General features: G+C 35.0%; 1 protein-coding gene and 1 non-coding gene across 6 annotated transcripts in view; both read right to left on the bottom strand.

The window, feature by feature from the left end:
* Nucleotides 1–946: 946 nt before the first annotated feature.
* On the bottom strand, nucleotides 947–1,049 carry LOC147864727 (U6 spliceosomal RNA). The gene has a single exon (XR_015529741.1). It is a non-coding gene; the product is annotated as a U6 spliceosomal RNA (small nuclear RNA).
* Nucleotides 1,050–2,779: 1,730 nt separating this feature from the next.
* Nucleotides 2,780–20,107, bottom strand: part of LOC147864728 (uncharacterized) — a 61,374-nt gene continuing 44,046 nt past the window's right edge. The window contains exons 1-20 of one of the 5 annotated variants that reach the window (XM_087318862.1): nucleotides 10,133–10,265; nucleotides 9,515–9,647; nucleotides 9,133–9,276; nucleotides 8,901–8,972; nucleotides 8,648–8,719; nucleotides 8,273–8,341; nucleotides 8,068–8,142; nucleotides 7,457–7,531; nucleotides 7,195–7,269; nucleotides 7,032–7,106; nucleotides 6,814–6,873; nucleotides 6,179–6,264; nucleotides 5,439–5,570; nucleotides 5,051–5,337; nucleotides 4,709–4,760; nucleotides 4,432–4,520; nucleotides 4,005–4,150; nucleotides 3,630–3,774; nucleotides 3,130–3,279; nucleotides 2,781–3,000 (exon numbers count right to left, since the gene is read on the bottom strand). In XM_087318862.1, coding sequence (XP_087174988.1) covers nucleotides 2,821–3,000; nucleotides 3,130–3,279; nucleotides 3,630–3,774; nucleotides 4,005–4,150; nucleotides 4,432–4,520; nucleotides 4,709–4,760; nucleotides 5,051–5,337; nucleotides 5,439–5,570; nucleotides 6,179–6,264; nucleotides 6,814–6,873; nucleotides 7,032–7,106; nucleotides 7,195–7,269; nucleotides 7,457–7,531; nucleotides 8,068–8,142; nucleotides 8,273–8,341; nucleotides 8,648–8,719; nucleotides 8,901–8,972; nucleotides 9,133–9,276; nucleotides 9,515–9,647; nucleotides 10,133–10,241 — 2,226 coding nt within the window. In that variant the 5' untranslated portion in view covers nucleotides 10,242–10,265 and the 3' untranslated portion in view covers nucleotides 2,781–2,820. Of the gene's footprint in view, nucleotides 3,001–3,129; nucleotides 3,280–3,629; nucleotides 3,775–4,004; nucleotides 4,151–4,431; nucleotides 4,521–4,708; nucleotides 4,761–5,050; nucleotides 5,338–5,438; nucleotides 5,571–6,178; nucleotides 6,265–6,813; nucleotides 6,874–7,031; nucleotides 7,107–7,194; nucleotides 7,270–7,456; nucleotides 7,532–8,067; nucleotides 8,143–8,272; nucleotides 8,342–8,647; nucleotides 8,720–8,900; nucleotides 8,973–9,132; nucleotides 9,277–9,514; nucleotides 9,648–10,132; nucleotides 10,266–20,107 lie in introns of those variants that run through there. The other 4 variants (XM_087318863.1, XM_087318864.1, XM_087318859.1 and 1 more) reach the window with 4 other exon arrangements.

Consider the following 20,107-nt stretch of genomic DNA (forward strand, 5'->3'; position numbering starts at 1 on the left):
TCCACTCCTTCCAAAACATTTCTTGCACAAATCCTTACAAGTGATAACACGCTCTCATTAGTTTAGAAGATGATGATTATATCCTTGATCTCTATGTCATTGGCTTACATCTTTGGAGCGATTGAAACCTCACAATTAAACTTCTTCAATCTAGACCATATGCTTAGATTGCATAATGAAACATTAGCATGTTGCAATGTCAAGCTCAATTCTTTGAAGGTCAGGGATGGGAGTAGTGGAATCATGCTCCAACCATCAAGCTTTTACATTAAACTTGTTAATTTACAAGTGAAAATCAGGTTAGACACCAAAAGTAGAAGAAAAACGTGATCAATGCTAGTAGTAGATCCATGTATGGAGCATGTCCATATATATAATGCGAGAATTTGGCACCATACAATGAATTCCATGCATACAGGAAAAATGGCGATTCTAGTGATGGGATTTAACTTATCCCACATGCAAACATTTCAAAATGAACAAACCCTATAAATGAAAGGGAGAAGATACAGTTTTCACAGCTGTGAGGAGGTCGGTGCATTGCAGCCATAGCCCGGCTGCGTGATTACCTTTGATTCTACATGAAAGCATCATGGCACCCGATTCTGAGCTCATTTTGCTGCCATAATTATTATATACAGGCATCGCCAGTAAATGCATTAGAATTTAGGACAGTGGTACTCTAATTTTAAGGCGCTACTGCTCATCTGAAAATCTCGTGTATGAGAGATAACTATTGCTTAGTACTGTGACTAATCCGATCATCTACTAACCCTCCTCTAATTTAACTACCTTCTTCTGCCACAAAATATTCGTATATACTTCCACTTGTTAAGAAAACATTGTGATTTCTCCATGTAGAAGAAAGAAAAACACTCAAACAACAAGGAAAACGCTGTGACCTAATATGGAATGATTGATTGATGGGAGAGGACAGGGAAAAAAATTTAATTTGGACCATTCCTCAATTTGTGCATGTCATCCTTGCGCAGGAGCCATGCTAAGCTTCTCTGTATCGGTCCAAATTTATCAGATGTCCCCGAAGGGACAAAGCAATTGTCTGATTCCTTGAAGTAGGAAGCCTTAATCTCTTCATAGACTTGATTTGGTGCAACGTGCTAATGGAAGCATGTTTTTGTTCTAATTACTGTATGTGCCATATATCTAACATACTTGATGTTCGGGTCCTATTGAGACCATAATCAGTTTATCGATTAAAATCCTTAAATAATAGAGAATGGTGTGAGTTCATTGAGTTAATCCGACACATTAATTCAACCCTAGAGAGAATTGAAGTTGCTTACTATGTGAATAGCAACAATTCACTAGATCAATGTGACCTCACATGGACATTCCCTTCCATAAAACATGTGTTATTCTATCGATGATAATGCTTTTCCGAGCTCATTTACAATTGTTAGAGAACTCGCTTTTAATGTCTCCTTGATTGTTTCACTACATTGCACAACATATAGCTTTCACTTGAAATCTCATAAATTGGTTCCTTCTTTTGTCCAACTTCAGCTGCTTTATATTCAATCTCACACTTAGTTTGCAGCATTAGTTTGGTTTGAACCAGTTGGTATGTGCAAGTCAGATGAGTATGTGGTATGTTGATATGCAACATCCATCTGTGTCCGCTAAAGGTTCTACCAATGGATATTGCTCACCAACATACTGGAAACATTACATCACATGAATTCATCCTGGAGGTGGGGCGCATTGGAGATGCCAAACATTCTCATCTCCATCGATCTGAAAACGTCTTTTCTTTATTCTGTTGGGTCACTTAATGGTAAATATTGGATCAATACATCCACAAACAAGTCAATAAAGATAGCCAAACTGCAATATTTTATTTCTTCCATCCTTAAACTCTGACTTCTTTTTATTAGATTTTTACCACTTTTTCTTAAATTAACTTGAATATTGTTTTCTAAAGCATCTCTTGTATGCACGCATAAGATTGATTAGTCTTACCAACCATTGATGACCACTAACAAGTCATTCCCATCCCGAGTAGATATCGATATAGAAACATGTTACAATATCAAATGTGATGATGGTTTGGATTTGGTTGTGTTTTGAACTAGTATTTTTTTCCCAATCAATGTTTACGTTTAGATATACATTCGTGTTTTCTTCTCTCTCGTGGGTTTGAGCTTTGGATATGGTGATGTGTAATGTCGTGCGAACTCACTAGGTTGGTTTTAATCAAATCTTATCATGTTCATGGTTTGGATTTGGTTGTGTTTTAAATTAGTTTTTCTTTCTGGTCACTGTAACTTTTGTTTACATTTTTTCGTGCTTTCTTCTCTTGATCTTGAGCTATGGATATGGGGAGCTTTAGATATTTACCGGTGGGTTTTTAATCTAGCCTATTTTACCATCATATGTCCAAGTTGCTAGATGGCCTGGAATTTGACTATGGTTAATGAAATAGTATGTTCCTATGCTACTCTCATATACATGTGTGATTGTAATGGGTTTTCGAATGATCGATTATGATCTACAGTTCCCCACTACCTCAGTGAGAAAAATAGAGGGAGGAGATTCAGAGTAATGCCATAATTTGTGGTGGGTAACGTTTGGTAAAAGTAGAGAGATTGAGAGACAGAAACTACTAATTCATAGACGTCCCTTGTAGATATATACACACATATGGTATATATACATGCATATGAATGTGAATGTATGGTATACATATATGTACATGATGCATGCATACATATATGTATATATGTCCATTGACATCAACGTGGTATGAATGGTATGTATGATATCTTTTTTATATACATAACACAGACATGTATGTTGAAATCAACGTGGTTCCACATCCAAAGTATATGTTGTTTTCATGTCATTCAGGCTGTTTGTGTTTTGACTGAGTTCCTTGCTGGGAGGAAGAGAAGTAGGGGATGGAGGAGGAGGTAGTATCATCATGTGCTCTGCAGGAGGTTGCAGCCTTCTCAGGATCTGCTCCAATCTTTCTACTACAACCTGCCATCAATCAAGTTTCTTTCTAATCTAAGTAAGTATATACAGATGTCTGTTGGTATGCATGCAATATGTGTGTGCCCTAATGCCCGCATAGCTATGTGCTTGTGCACGCATGCTATGGACGTTCACCTGCATTTTTGGTCGATCATTTCTGTCATAAATTGTGCATTGTACTGCAATCTCTATCACTTCTTTGTATTCATCAACTGGATAGTTGGATCCTAGTCTCGCATCAATTATAGCCCTCGTGTCCCCGCTCCATTTAAGCTTTTTGTTTACCTGATCAACAAAGGGTTTATACACAACCTCTATTTTAAATAGTCATTTTATCTTTTAGTTTATAATCATTAATTGTTGAAACTACATGATTATTGTCTTTTAACATTTGGTCATCAGTTTAAATTGGGTCAGCTATTAGTAGTGTTGTTATGGTGGTCGGTTGTTGTACGCGAACAAAGTCGTACCATGTGTTTTAGTAGGATATAAGAGCTAAATTCAAAGATAGCATGGAATATTATGCATTGTCGTTGATTTTTTTAGAGCAAACAAATTGATCGGAAATTTTTCAAGACATCCTTAAATCACTCCAGAAAGAAAGAAAGGTAGGTTTTTAAAGACAAGCTAATTACCCAGCTGACAAGGTTATAATCCTCGGTACGTCTGTGATCAATGGCAACTTGACCTGTGAGCAACTCAAGTAAAACTACTCCATAGCCATACACATCACTTGCGGTGGTTAATTGGCGTCGAAGGAAGTACTCTGGATCTAGATATCTGTAAGTTAAAATATAATCTCCCTTTTTATTGACGCTATAAGGAACTTAGATAATTTCATATTAGTTTCCTTTGTTTCATTGTAATTTTTTGTCGTAGTTAATAGAGAATTACGATGCTTCATTTTGACATGTCAATTGTTTTTTGAAGTTATGGAAATGATGACATTTGCTTACAGTTTTCAGTGTTAAAGAAGTCATGATATTCGAGTGTAGTAGGTAAGTACTTACCCAGCAGTGCCTGCTGGTCTTGTTGATACATGTGTATCCATTTCAAGATTAGTTTTGGATATGCCAAAATCTGATACTTTGGCGGCCATATTGCTATCCAATAGAATGTTGCTAGGCTTCACGTCTCTATGTATAACAGGAGGATCCTGTAATTACCCATAATGTGTACTACATTACCATATGAGCCATGCAGTCAATCATGAAGATATAGCCATAAGGCATATAGAGTTATAATCAATTAAATAGGGTAATAGTGGATGGATATTTTGAATGGATAATAGTTTACTATGGCTCGAACACACAAATGGCCTTAGGATGGATATATAAAGGTTTAGTTTACTACAATATATGCTTACTTGGCCTATACCTCTAGGCTTCTATATGATGTGTGTTTCCATAGCATATATAATAGGAGGGAGAAGCTTACAGCGAAAGTGTGAAGATAGTCCAAGCCTTGAGCTACACCGAGTGCTATCTCAAGCCTTCTATACCAATTCAGAGTTAATGCCTCCTTATCTATCACATGCCATCATCATTATCACCAAGTAAGATTCATTCATGGTGAATTACACTTCACAATGGCTTAGATATTTAAAATTACTTTAAGAATATTCATTATCATTCTGTAAGGTTCAATTAAGGCGTATTTTGAGATTGAAAAAATTCCCTTCATTCATAAATCTAATTGTAAAGAGGGGTTTTACCAAAGAGGTGGCGATGCAAATTCCCGTTTTTCATGTATTCATAGATGAGTATCTGCAACAAAGTTGATGTTGAAAACAAATAAATTCTTGCTTTATATATAAACTTGTACTGCTAGTTGAAGATCATAGATATATCTTATCAGAGAGCTTAAAGGCAATATACAGAAGGTGAGGATGCATGTGTTTCAAGAAAAATAATGATGTTCATTCAGTCTATCAGCTTCATCCATTATAAACTATAGCTTTTTCACTTGATTTCCATACAAATGAGATATGATTCAGCTACTATTCTTAGTACATCACATTTGAAGTACATTACGTGGAAAATACAAAGAAAAGAACCTGTTCATCTTTGTCATCACAAAATCCTTCGAGATGGACTAGATGGCGATGGTGTAACCGACTAAGTAACATAAGCTCATTGCGGAACTCTTTTATACCTTGAAAACTCACATCGGAGGCCCTTTTTATTGCAACTTGCTTATTATCAAGGTGTGCAACATACACTTTTCCAAAACCACCTTCTCCTATTTCACAGTCCTTGCTAAATGATTTTGTGGCTTTCATAATCTCTTTGTATGTATACCTTTTAACACCAGCGGGAGCTTCCCAATCACCAATATCTTCATCTATTTGAAAAAAGCAAAGTTTGAATAGGAAAATGTAGGGAAGGTAATACACTATTCTGAGATATATTGATCTTTAAAAGTTTATAGGTTTCGTTCATCACCGTTTCTACGCCTCCTACGATGCGTTGTAGAAAAAGGCCTCAACCACCAGAGTAAGGCGATGATTCCACATAAAATCATCACCACTACAATCACAATGCCAATGATTGCTCCTTTAGGAAAAGTTTTTTTTACTGCAAAATAAGTTCAACATTAAAGTGCTGTTAAATAAGTTACAACATGGTAAATTTAATTAAGAGGAAAGCTTGCTATTTGCTAGACACAAGGTTTCTTCAATAATCATTCATTTAATGTTGCTGGTTGCAAGATATTCAGTTTAAGTCAAAATGCCAGCAATAGATTAAAAGAAAGAAGTATCTAAATCTGTTCTTTCTTGGCTTGAAGATATGCGGATATGTTTTCATGCACGTTAGCATATTTTTAAAATGGAAATACATCAAAGAATGCTATAATGGAGACGATATTCTCAAATGCAGTAATGCTTCGACAATCCTCTTAAAGTGGATTAACACTTCTATCTACACCCAACTTTTGATTTTTACTTGTTTGTGGGTTCTTTTCGGCTTGTGTGGATGTGGCTGATCGAGGATCCCTAAATATGTTCTACCATACAACAATTTAAAAAAGTTTGGTAGTTTTTTCAGCATGTGGGGTGTAATGAATAAAGGTCCTAGATGATATAATTGAAATGGATTATGTTAAGACTTGAAACCTACACATAAACTACCATCAAATCTAATCTGAAATGCTTGATTCCATGTGCAAAAAGCAGGCATCTTACTTGCAAAAAAATCTTTGCAGCTTATATTGTCTCCACATATTTGGTTGTGTGACCCAGAATCTGTATCGAAGCAGTTCCCTTTCCATCTGGATGATTGAATGAAAAAATAGTGATTTATCTTACCCCTCTCACATCATTGTTTTAAAATTGAGCAGTGTTCTACTTTCTCATATATCTAGCAAAAAGCTACCAAACCAATGGCCCTAGTTTTAGTTATCTACCAAAACGACCCTTGGTTAGTCCCCAAAGGGAAATTTCATGATGAAAATCTGGGGCTATTTCCTTATATTCAACCATTTTGTGTTCAATATCAGTAATTTGTTTGAGGAAAGAACCTGAAAGGAGTCTACATTTTTGGAAAATTTGAATTAAGACCATCTATCTATATGGTTAGAGGGGGGTATATAATGGCCTTTAGAGTACTTAATGTGATGTAGTTGTCTTTTCTTGTGTGAGATAGTAGGCCCTAATCTCATCCATATAGAGTATTTTCAATAGTGCTAAGTTCTTATTACATTTATTGCAATGGCTCTCTTTGATGGTAGGAGTCCCTCGCCCAAGAAGGTTCTACTGCAAAGAAGAGGCAACATTCAACATAATTGGGAGAGAGTGATGGCATTGCATGCATGACTTACGTGGTGCTATCGTTGAAGGAAGATGGGTGTGGTCCTTGTAGAAAGTTGCATTTAAACTCCCTGCAATCCGTGTATGAAGTTTAAGAAGTTTTGTTCATCTGATCTATGAAAACTTAAGACTTGGTTTTAAACAGCATTAAGGTATGTATATTTACGAATATTTGTGTATGCCTGCAGCCTACCTACATATGTATGTATATGCACAACATGGGCCTTACACTTTGTCTGCAGTATTTTGTAGATCTCCTATCCAAGATGGAACGATGCCACTGAGCTCATTATTACTCATTCTCCTGTGGACATCAATAAGAAACATTTTTTTTCCATTTAACTTTTCATTTTCTGTTTTCCCGTTAATTGAGAAACATTTTTCATACATACAGTTCCTTCAAATTTGCTGTCATGCTTTTCCAGCTCTCAGGAATAGATCCTCTTAGATCATTGTTATAGAGATGACTGCATATAATTAAGAAATAGATTTTATTTTTTTTGATTGCAGTCATTTGACATAAACACATTATTGAAAGATACTCAGAGAGAATCATACATCAATCCATCCATAGGTTAACAAAAAAAAACACTTCTGGTGCTATTCAAGTGAATAGGAAAAATGATATTGATCAAGGTTTATGTGGATACATACAGCCTTTGTAGTTTAGTGAAGTTAGTTCCCCATTCTGATGGTAACGTCCCAATAAGTCGCATATTGTGCATATTCCTATTGAAAAGAAGAAGAACTCAATATATTATGATCCCTGATGGTAGGATTCATGACTCAAATTTGTGTTATTTAAAAGACTCTTCAAATTTGAGTTATAATATATATCATTTAATGTCAAATAATGATCTATATCTAGGTCAACCTGTTTGATATTTGGTCAACATAATGCTTAATCCTGAATGAAAAAACTGTCAAATAATGATCTATATCAAGTCCATGGCATGAAGAAGTATTTTAAAAGTTCAAGGACTATCATAAACACTTCATGAAGGCATAATGTGAAGACAATTATTCTATCAAAACTACAGGTACATAATGCGAAGATAATTTTTTGCACACATGTATCCTGTTTAAATGTCTTCTTAATTCTAGCTCAGAAATACTTTATCTATTTTTTTTTGTGCACTTAACAGGTTTACATTTCTTCTTAATCAGTACTTTACGTAATGGCTTGTATGCACTGAAATCACTTCGAACAGGAAACCCTTAATTTTTGTATTTCACCTCATAAAAAGAGTAAGTTGTTCACTTACAAGTATGTCAAGTTGACCCATGCACCCCATTCTGGTGGCAGTGTCATTTCAATATCAGTATTCGACCAAGCAGTTCTATATAATGTCAACAATAAAGACTCAATTTGTATAAGCACATACAGCTACATATTTGGATTATGCATGAGATAAAATCGATAGCTATAGAAAAATAACTCAAAAGAAGAATCGATTATTTTATGCTTACAAAACAGTCAAGTGAAGAAGAGTTGAAAGACTTTTGGGTAAGGATGTGAGAGAGTTGTTTCCAAGCCACCTGAAGATGAAATCAAGGAAAAGAATCTTTCTCTCTCTCTCTCTCTCTCTCTCTAAATTATAAACCTGGAGCTTTTATTATCATTATCATTATCATTATTTTCATTGAATTCAGCCACATCACTGGACCTGCCTTCCAAATCATGGCCATCTCAAAGCTAGTCCATGTGGCATCTATGCATGTATTTGTTTTGTACGCATGTATGTATGTATGTATGTATGTATGTATGTCTCTGTGTATATGTATGTATGTATTCTTAGATGTTTTATTGTAACAACTAATAAGAGAGCAGCTTATTGGGCTCACAATTCTTGTAGGTTTGATAAGGCAGATATCCCTTCTGGAACTGCACCTTGAAATTTGTTGTTGGACATGTGTCTGGAAACATTGAAAACCTTTGACATGTTAGTTGCGTGTCCCACTTAATATGTTTTGCTTTTCAATCAAGCATAGACTTTGTTAATTCCTTCATGTATTGATAAATGGTTGTGTTATCAGATTTGTATTGCTTGACTTCTGTATAGTTTTGAACTGAAATAAACGATACAAAAAGACTTACAATAGCACAAGGTCTTTGAAGTTTAGTATATCTTTCGGAAATTCCTCATTAAATGCATTTATTGATAAATTCCTGCAATATATAATCATAATGTAAGCCATTATGATTATAATGAGTAGTCAGTTACCAATTGTAAAACAAGAATTATCTGAAAGTTTGGTTTTCATGTAATTGTTGTAAGAAAGGAATAGAATTTTTTTTATCTTCCATGAGGAGGCGAAATTTGACATACAAGTCATGTAATTGTGTCAACATAGACATTGATGGCAAAGGACTCGTGAGGAAATTGTTATATAGATCCAATGATGTTAGTGCCGTAAGGCTTGTGAACGAATCACTCGGTAATATCCCTTGTAGACCAAATCCTGACATATTCCTAAAATTAAAAAAACAAAAGCAGTCATGAAGATCACAATTAAAACATTATTAAAGTTAACTATAATGTAATTAGCTCTACTCAAAAATATAAATAGACCATAAGCAGCACTTACAAGATGTAATTATCATTAGGAGAGCATAGTTAGCATTAAAAGGCTTGAATAGTACATACTTAGCATTAGCAAACCAGAATTAACATTGATTTGGAGGTTAATGGGAAATTGAGGAGAAATTACAGTGCTATAACACGATTAAAGGAGGAGCATGTGACCCCGGTCCAATTACAAGGATTGGATGCAGAACTATCCCAAGTTGTTAGGTTTGAAGTTGAGCCCCCGACCGCATTTTTAATACTCAGGAGTGCTTGAACTGCAATTGATGTAAGCAATCAATTTGATTAAAAATTGTCGAAAATTAATCCCCTCAATTAATCTAGCTCACAAATTGATGTACCAAATCTTAATCTAGTCAATGGGGTTAATAATGATCAAATTAAGAGAAAGTAATCTTGAAATGGAGGGGAAGAAAGAATTGGATCAACTGAAGAATAATTATGTATTGGATTAAGAACAATTGCGGATCAAATGAAGAATAGGTAAGAAGTTAATAAAGCCCAACTGTCAAGATTGATCACCAGATATAAATAATGCCGATATTAATGAAGATTGAATGATTAAGGATCAAATGGAAAATGAGTAAGAATTAAATGGGCGGAGTTCTCTAGCCTAGGCAAAGCATCAGAGATATGTCGCATCGAATAAAAGATACTTAAAGAATAAAATGAAACCCTGCAATTTGGCAAGGTCGTCCATTGGTAGAAGCAAACAATGTTGGCACCCAGAAACTTGTATTACCTTCACTGTTTTGAGCTTTGACATGGGAATATTGGGCAGGAAGAAGCAGGAGCAGAAGAAGCAGAAGAATGAATGAGAAACGAACATAAACTGGTAAGATCATCATCATGTGGTGAATGATGAATAGGGATGGAGGAGAATTGATGCAGGAGAGTTGATTAAGTCAGTTGGTGCAAAGTAATTGATGCTCTAATCTCATTAAATCTTAGCAGAAATCAGATTCTCGGGGATAATTAACGACAAAATGAGCGCCATGGAATGCTCAAAAAGACCATGTTTTGAGGGCCCCACTTCCCCTGTTTCTCTCTGTCTGTGTCTTTCAAAGAGAAAACTACTACCATCCCATGTATATAGATGTATGTATGTATATGGTTATAGTTATGTATGTATATGTATGTATGTATGTATGTATGTATGTATGTATGTATGTATATGTATATGTATATGTATATGTATATGTATATGTATGTATGTATGTATGTATGTATGTATGTATGTATGTATTGGGTGTGGCCTCCTTTGAAGTATTGTCACTTTGGGACCGTGTGGTCATATGCGTGACCCACTCACTCGATGAGCATGAGCTCGATCCTCTTTCTATATATCAATAGCTCCTTGAATTTCGACGCCATTTCAAAATCCTCGTGTTTGCATCAGCACGTGGTTCCAAGACTAAAATATTAACAAAAGAGGTTGTGTCCTCCTCGCGATCATAAACCCAACATGTTCAATGTGACAAGAGCTTTGCGATACTCACACATTGTTCGATCACTAAATGATCATGTTTTTCTTTTTTCCGTGTTTGTAACGGGTGTGATTGAATGGATATAATGTGTTAAATGGCCATGGTTGAGCCCATCACTTGAAGCATGATGTAAAATGGCAATTGAGGATCAATTAGTGAATAATGATGTACACACATAGCCATCTTTAATTTTCCCTAAGTTCTTCACATTTCGTTCAACCTTGATCGTAATGTCTACGATCTCATTCATGGGGCTTCTAGAAGAACACAAAATGACATAGAAATAGGATAGAAAGTCTAGTAAGAGTTGAATCCAAATGAAACATTTTGATATACATTGTTCATAACTCGCAATCAAACTTCAATACACAAAAGATGATGCCTTTCAATATTGACATAGAGCTCAGGTTAATACATGTTATTGTCAATGTTTATAGTTCTTGAATTTTGTTGTGTGTACAAGGGCAATGACAATGACATGTTTTTGCTATCATGTGTGTATTTAGAAATTGAATAATTTGGATATTTGAGGGTCATCTCCAACGTTGACAAGCTATTGCTTTCCAATTTTAAATTCTCCGAGTTATCCATTAATATTACATGACTCTACTATACATACGGATTATGGACTGCTACTAAGAATAACATTTCTGAAGTTTTGGAGCTGCATTCCAATCTTTTTTTTAACAGATTGTAGGATAATCTAGAAGTTTTCTCCCCGTTTCTTGGTTGTTTTCCTCTACTTTGGATGTATATAGATTCGTGTCCCTAGCTCATTTAAACAAAGGATCCATGGCTAGATATTGTCTTACACAAGACAGCCTTGGGAAGGATAGTCGCTTCCTTTCCATCTATTTTGTATGTTGTAGCTTATATGCCTTTTTTAAAACTAATGGAAGGATATTTTGTTTTGAAAAAATAAAAAACATTACGTGACTTTGCATAGAGGAAGAAACAGGATCTTTACATTATGAATTATTCAAATCTTAAGAAACTGCTCACGTTGTATTTTATATCGGATAATGCACAAAGGAAGGCTACATTGGCTATTCAAACTACACTTATATGTGTTTAGCATGTCCCACATGTAATTAGCTTAGGACTACAAAGATGTAGTACCTGTGGATCATCCAAGTTGGCTCCTTAAACCAACCACTCCATGAACCTAAGCTAATTGTCATGAGCTAAGATCTACAAAGTAATTATACTTATCTTGATGGTTAATGAATAAGGGAATGGGTGTGTATAACTTTTGATAAAAGTCACATGCATTTTTTTAACAACTATATTTCTCTTTCTTTTGACTATGGGGAAGGCATTGACAATGTTTAACCTAGATTCTACTCCTAAAAACTAATCCATTAAGTCAAACCTTTAACTAAAATTGAAATCCCTAAATGAGTACAATTGTTCTTATGTGACACAATTGAGAATATACCAATCTCTTAATAGCTCAGAAAAAAGTTGAAAAATAAGGCGCATTTCATTAACAACTATATTTCTTTTTCTTTTGACTATGGAGAGCATTGAAAATGTTTAACCTAGATTCAAGTACTCAATACTCATCTGTAAGTCAAAACTTTAACAAAAATTGAAATCCCTAAATGAGTTGAATTGTTCTTATGTGAAGAGTGTCACAATTGAGAATATACTAATCTCTGAATATTTAAGAAAAAAGTTGAAAAATAAGGCCACCGCTTGTTAATATATTAGCTACATCTTCTTAGTTCCTCTAAGGAATGTTCACAAGTTGTGATGGAATTGTTTCAATGAACTAAATTTTCCTTTCATATTGGATTTGTTCCTATTCAACGATTGATTATAGAAGAGATTTTATTATAAAGTTGACACTTCGTTTTTCTTTTGCTATGATGATGATACTATGTACATATAAGAAAGCATCACTCCAAATCCAAAGAATGTAGACCACGTGTATGTATGTAGTCTATTTGAACACTTGACTTTTGGAACATAAAATAAAGTCATATACATATGTTATATAATAGAATAGTAACATCAACATGGTTAAATTAGTTTTTGTGCATCTTTGTCACGGACCACAATTCATTTAAGTTATATGATATAATAATAACACTATTGCACTAATTGTGATGGTTTTTCTTCATTAACCATCATTAATTTCTATGGTCCTAAAACATGGAGAGATGGGATTTGATCCTTTTATCCGGAGGGGAATTATTGAGATGGGAAGGAAAGGCTTGGGATCGTCTTGTTGATGCAAACATATGGGGTTCGATGATCCCAATATTGCAATAACATAAAATTCTGAAGGTGTGTTGAGTACAATTCAAATGAAGAGGTCGATATCTTTTTTAAGTCTTACATGTGGGTCATGTGTCTTTGTTATCTATCTTTGGTTGTGGTATGTAGGCATTATCTGTGATGTATATGTGCAACAAAGTTAAATATGTATGAAGCATTCTTCAAGGAGTATCTTAGAAATACCTCTGGGATTCAACCATTACATCTAAATCTGATCAAATCGTTGAAGAGGAAAGTTTACAAAATGTGTTAAAGGAATTAATGTTGTATTCTCTAGTTCAATGAGCCTATTTTATAAATCGCACAATAAGACACTAAATGGAAACATGGGACAAAAATGCTCATATATGATGATTAAAACTCAAAGGCTTATAATCATCCCAAATTTGCGAAAAACCAAAACTCAAAGTTGGGACTAATCGGATGAATCGGGATGAGTTTGGACAACTCCCAAAACTAATAGAGAGAAAGAGTGAGTGCTCCACACTCCTTGAGCAATATAATGTGAATTAGAATTCGGGAATGAGAAGAAATGAGGAATTCGGTTCTTCATTATATAAGGCCAAAGAGGGTCGTTAAGACTATTCATTTGCATAGGGTTGGGATAGACCATGGTGGCGACCCCTTTGGAATTGGGACTAGGGCCCCTGGTGATTCCCAGACAGTTTCAGGTTTGTGTTCTAGTTGGGACAAAACGGGAACACCACAAAATGAATTTAAGAAACATTGGGATATTCTAACTAATGGGAACTATTATTTATTAGGCAAAAAAAGGAACCTTTACGGGTTTCCAACTTGTATAAATGTGTTAGAGCTCTCACGTAAATGGGCATTTGGATGCTCCAACTTTAGGGCTGCATTTTGGGCCTCGTTCTATCCCCTTTTCACTTCTAAGAGCCACTTTTATGAAGCTTTCCCACACTAATGATTAGAGATATACATGTTTATTGCTTAGTAATTGTTCATTTAATTGAGTCACCTTGTATATGTTTCTTATATAGCAGTTACCAATTTAACGAAGGCAATCATATTTCTTAAATATTTTAGTAATTATGTGTGTGTTAATATTATATGAACTTAAGATTTAAGATGCTTTCGAGGCTTCTAGGATTACATGGAGTCGAGAAATAAGTGCTTTTATGTGTTGATGTACGACTTGGTCTTTGCCATTCTGGAGTGATGTTCCCTAATCCCTTGCTTAACCCATTGAGAAGAAGGCAACCCCTAATGAGTCGGTAATGACCCTTATAAGTGCAACACTCCAAGGTATAAATCATGTTTGCCCCTCTTTGAGAAAACATAAATGAAAATAGATGATGGAGCATGCCATAGAAGAATATTAATGAATTTTACTACCAAGTATTTGGAGATCACTGTTGACCTTGTGCATGCACACTTGAGTGCATTAAGGGAGGTGCCAAAGAGGTGTCAGTGGGGAGGAGCTTTACATATGTGAATTAAATCTCAAACCTAGAAACAATAGATGAGTGAAGTTGTCATATGTATATGAAACAACCAAGACACATTCAAGTTCATGTGGGAATGAAAAAAAGAAGTTCTTATTGGGACCAAGTTGGATGCAAAAACCATGTTGTCCTCATAGTGAAGAGTTCCATTTAGGCGATATGATACAAGAAAGAAAGAAAAGCTATATGAATGTCTTCTAAGAGGCCCAAATGGCATATAAGACCAAACAAGATATTACATCTTCAAATGTTTTGAGACAATATAAAAGAATATTCCATGATTGATCATCAAATCCTTTTTGCAAAACGAAACACGAGGACTCTAGAGCCAAAATCTACACATGCATTTTATTATAATGCCTTTAGGTCTTAGAACAATGAGTAATTCACCAGATAATAAATATATGTGTACTAATAATGTCTTTGAGCCCCAAATGGTTGCAGAACAATTATTAGGTCACCAAGTTGAAACCCCCTAAAAAAATACATCGTACAGAAATACAGAATACATTGGGAAGAAAATAAAGATGCAATATTAGTCATGAGATGCTCCATGGTTTCAATCAACTTAGGGAAGCTACCAATAAAAAAAAGATATATTAACGTCTTCTAAGACCAAAATTGGCCCATGAGAACTCAACCCAAAGATATATTAAGGCCATGGGCCATTAGAGAATCTTGAAACCGATGCTCACGACGTATGGTACACATACATATATGATATATCCATGGTGCATACACACACACACACACACACACACACACACACACACACACACACACATACATATATACATACATATACATTCATACGCACATACAGTTTGTGCATACATACTGATACATACATACATACATACATACATACATACATACATATGCATGCATGCATCTGCGTCCATGGACATCAACGCGGTTCCACTCCCAAACCATATGTGGTCCTGATGTCATTCAAGCTGTTTGTGGTTTGGCCGTGGCCATTGTCAGGAGGAAGAGAAGTGAGGGATGGCGGAGGTGGTATCATCATGTGCTCTGCAGGAGGTTGCAGCCTTCTCAGGATCTGTTCCAATCTTTCTACTACAGCCTGCCATCAATCAAGCCCCCACACAGAGAATTTGGTTGGTCAGTTAGGCCGTTCTTTCTATGCATTCATGTAATGAATCTAACTATGTGTCTAAATATGGATGCTCACCTCCATTTTTGGTCTATCATTTCTGTCATATGTTGTGCAATGTATGGCAATATCTATCACTTGTTTGTATTCGTCGGCTGGGTACTTCGATCCAAGTCTCGGATCAATTATCGCCGTCAAGTCCCAGTTCAATGTGAGCTTGCTGTTCACCTTATCAACATTTGAAGGTTTTATATACAAGTTCTGTTCTCATCATTGGTAAGTGTTTTATGTATGTACTTTACCGTTTACTTTATTACTAATTGTTGCACCTTTACGATTATTATCTTTGTCTTTGGCCCTAAGTCTTGGCTCAATCACTATTGATCTTTAATGCCTAAATCAGTCATTGTACATGAAGGAAGCTACAACATGGGGTCACTTAAGAGATAAGATCTAGCTTCAATTACCATTAGAGCTGACGACTGTAATGCCCATATCTAAATTGGTGAATATTCATGGAATTCTTCATGCTCATACAGTGTTGCATTTTAAATCTAGAGTTTACTTGAGACATTAAGGTCTCTACCAGTTATTCAAATGCCATTATACCTCACATTCCAAACAGAATTTAAATTATTAGATCTCGCTTTTATGCATAAAATAATGTTGCATCTAATGTTTGAACTTACTCTAGTAACATAGTAACCTAGCTTATGCATATGCTCATAACAGCACCATCAGCTATATATAATATCACGGAATGTTATGGATTGTCATGAGTTTTATTGATTGTTCTAGAGAAAATAAATAAATTGGCAATTCTTGGTGGAAACATCCTAAAATAACTTTGGAAAGTAAGCAAAGGTTTTGAAAGACAAGCTAATTACCCAACCGACAAGATTATAATCGTCGAGGCGTGTGTGGTCAATGGCAACTTGACCTGTAAGCAACTCAAGTAATACTACCCCATAGCCATACACATCACTTGCGGTGGTTAATTGTCGACGTAGGAAGTACTCTGGATCCAGATATCTGTAAGGTAAAAATATAATGGCATTCACATCAATCTCCCTTTCTATTGAAGCTACAAGGATCTATCATAATTTCATATCAATGTTCCTTGTTCATGATATTTTGTTGTAGTCTATTGAGAATTATTGTGCGTTCCTTGTTTTTTGAGGTCATGGAAATGATGACATTTGCTTATGGTTTTTGGTGTTCTACTAAATTAGAATATTACAGTGTAGTCGTACTTACCCAGCAGTGCCAGCAGGTTTTGTTGATACATGTGTATCCAGTTCAGGATTAACTTTGGATATGCCGAAATCTGATACTTTGGCAATCATATTGCCATCAAGGAGAATGTTGCTCGGCTTCACATCTCTATGGATAACAGGTGGATCCTGGAATATCCATAATGTGTAATATATTACCCACGACACATAAGAACATAACTAATTGTTTTCATAGGAGCCATGCCAATGAAGATATAGGAAGTAGGCATTTAGTGTTATAATCCATTGGATAAGATAAGAGCTATGTTTAGGATGCATCATAGTTCCATATGCTTATAATGTGGATAAATATAGTTTGAACATGCAAAATGCATTGGATGGATATACGAAGGACTAGTTACCTATAATATCTGCATATTACGCCTTTATATGTAGGCTCCTCTTTAATAACCAGTATGTGAATTTTCAAGACAAGAAGACATATATAATAGGTTGGAGTTACTTACAGCGAAAGTGTGAAGATATTCTAGGCCTTGAGCAACGCAAAGTGCTATCTCAAGCCTTCTATACCAGTTCAAAGTCGATGCATCCTTATCTGTCACATGCCATCATGATTAATATACAATAAGTATCCTAACACAATATTTCAAAAACTATTAGTGCCAAAGTTATTTCTGAAAATTATTATTGCTATTTCAAATTTCTGTAAGGATAAATATAATCATTATATGAGGTTAAATTCAAGGGTGTGTTGTGTTTTGATTTTGTCCCATCATTTATATATATAATTGGAAAGATAAGAACTTTTACCGAAGAGATGGCGGTGCAAGTTCCCATTTTTCATATATTCATATACAAGGATCTACAACAAAGTCAATGTGGAAAACAAATAAGTTTCTTGCTTGATATAAAAACTTGTAATATTACCTCAAGGTCTAAGATATATATCATCAAGAACCTAGAGGCAATATACACGATAAAATAATATATACCTGTTCATCTTTGTCATCACAAAACCCTTCGAGATGGACTAGATGGCGATGGTGTAACCGACTAAGTAGCATAAGCTCATTGCGGAACTCTTTTATCCCTTGAAAACTCACATCAGAGGCCCTTTTTATTGCAACTTGCTTTTTATCAAGGTCTGCTACGTACACTTTTCCAAAACCGCCTTCTCCTATTTCACAGTCCTTGCTAAATGATTTTGTGGCTTTCAGAATCTCTTTGTACGTATACCTTTTGACACCAGGGGGAACTTCCCAATCACCAGTATCTTTATCTATTTTAACAAACCACAATTTGAATAGGACAACATAGCTTAGGTACACAATTTAGAGATACCGTGATTGGTAAAAGCTTGGAGGAATTGTTGTCACCATTTCTATGTCTCCTACGATGTGTTGTTGTGGAAAAAGGATTGAACCACCAGATGAAGCCAATAATTCCACATAAGATCACCACTCCCATCACAATGCCAACAATTGCTCCAATAGGAAATGTGTTTCTTTCTGTAAAAGAAATTCAAGATGAAAGTGCTTTCAAATAAGTTACAATTTTCTAATTAATGAGTAAGAAATGTGGTTATTTTCTAGACATGGGATCTCTTCAATGATCATTGATGCAATGTTACTGATTTGAAGACATTTGAGATAAGTAAACATGCTAAAAATAGATTAGAAGGAAAAAGTAACTGTCAATATGTTCATTTTTATGTTGAATATGGATGTGCTTTCACGTATTCAAGCATGTTAACAATGTGAAAATCTTAGGAGAAGACATTCTCAAGAGTAGTGATGCTTTGACAAGCCTCTTAAAATGGATTAACATATTATCTGTACTCATCTTCTGATTACTTGTTTGTGGGTTCTTTTTGGTGTGTGAGAATAAAAAAAAGTTCAGCATTTTCCACGTGGAGTAGAGGAAATAAGGGTGCTAGATGTTATCATTGAGAACGATTATGTGACATCAAATCAATTCTCAAATGTGTGATTCCATGTGCAAATAATCTGGTAGCTTACTTGCAAAAAATTCTTTGCAGCTAATACCGTCTCCACATTCTTGCTCGTGAGTCCCTGAGTCTGAATTAAAGCAGTTCCCTTTCCAACTGGATGGTTGAATGGTAAATTAAAAATTTATCTTATCCCTTTCACATCATTGTTTCAAACTTTAGCATACAATGATCTAATTTGTCATATATCTAGCAAAACACTGTCAAAATACACCCAGTTTTGCTTTACTCCCCTACAGAAAATTCTTATTCTGAGAAATGAATGGCTGTAAGGGAAATAACGCAAATTTTGGGTTATTTTTGGAGCCGTTTTGTTTATAGTCTACCATAATGGAGTCTGCAGTTTAGAAAATTTTGAGAGTACATAAATTTATATAATTGTCATCTAGTTTGGAAAATCTAAATCTAATTAACCTTGAACTTTCAATAATGTTAATTTAGTACATCTTGCTTTTACTACAATGGCTCTCTTGGACGAAGGTAGGAGACTGGTGCCAAAGGTTCTATCCATTAGAAGTGTTTTCATTGAATTCGGGATCTTAATAATACAAAGCAGTAGAAATCAACATTATTACGGAAAAGTGATGGCAATGCGCATGACTTACATTATAGCAGTAGAGAAAGACGGGGTTGGTCCTTGTAGAAAGTTGCAGCTAAGATCCCTGCAATCCAGATGTGAAGATTTTATATTCTGTGATGTTTTCATTTTTAGGTCAATAAAAGGCTGAAGAGCTATGGCTTTATAAGAGTTGGTTTTAAGAAACATTTATATATGTACATATGGATCATTGTGCACAAATGAACGCACATAACATATGTAGCATTTGCTAGGTAGGGGCTTACACTATTATATTTGCTGTTTTTTCAAGATCGTTTATCCAAGACGGAATGTTGCCACTGAGGCTATTTTTTTTCATTTTCCTGTGTATACAATAAGATACATTTATGGTTGGTAATCAGATCATTTAATGTTGTCCTTTTCTTTACTGTACTTGAAAAACATTTTTCATGCTTACAGTTCCTTCAAATTTTTCATGCCTCCCCAGCTCTCAGGAACATGTCCACTCAGATCATGATTTTCATAAAGGTGCCTGCACACGGTTTAGAAATAGAGAAAATTTAAA

Source organism: Azolla caroliniana, unplaced genomic scaffold (assembly GCF_043228905.1).
Source record: "Azolla caroliniana isolate FFs.n. ecotype wild unplaced genomic scaffold, voAzoCaro1.0.p SCAF_4, whole genome shotgun sequence".
In the NCBI taxonomy this organism is placed as follows: Eukaryota; Viridiplantae; Streptophyta; class Polypodiopsida; order Salviniales; family Salviniaceae; genus Azolla; species Azolla caroliniana.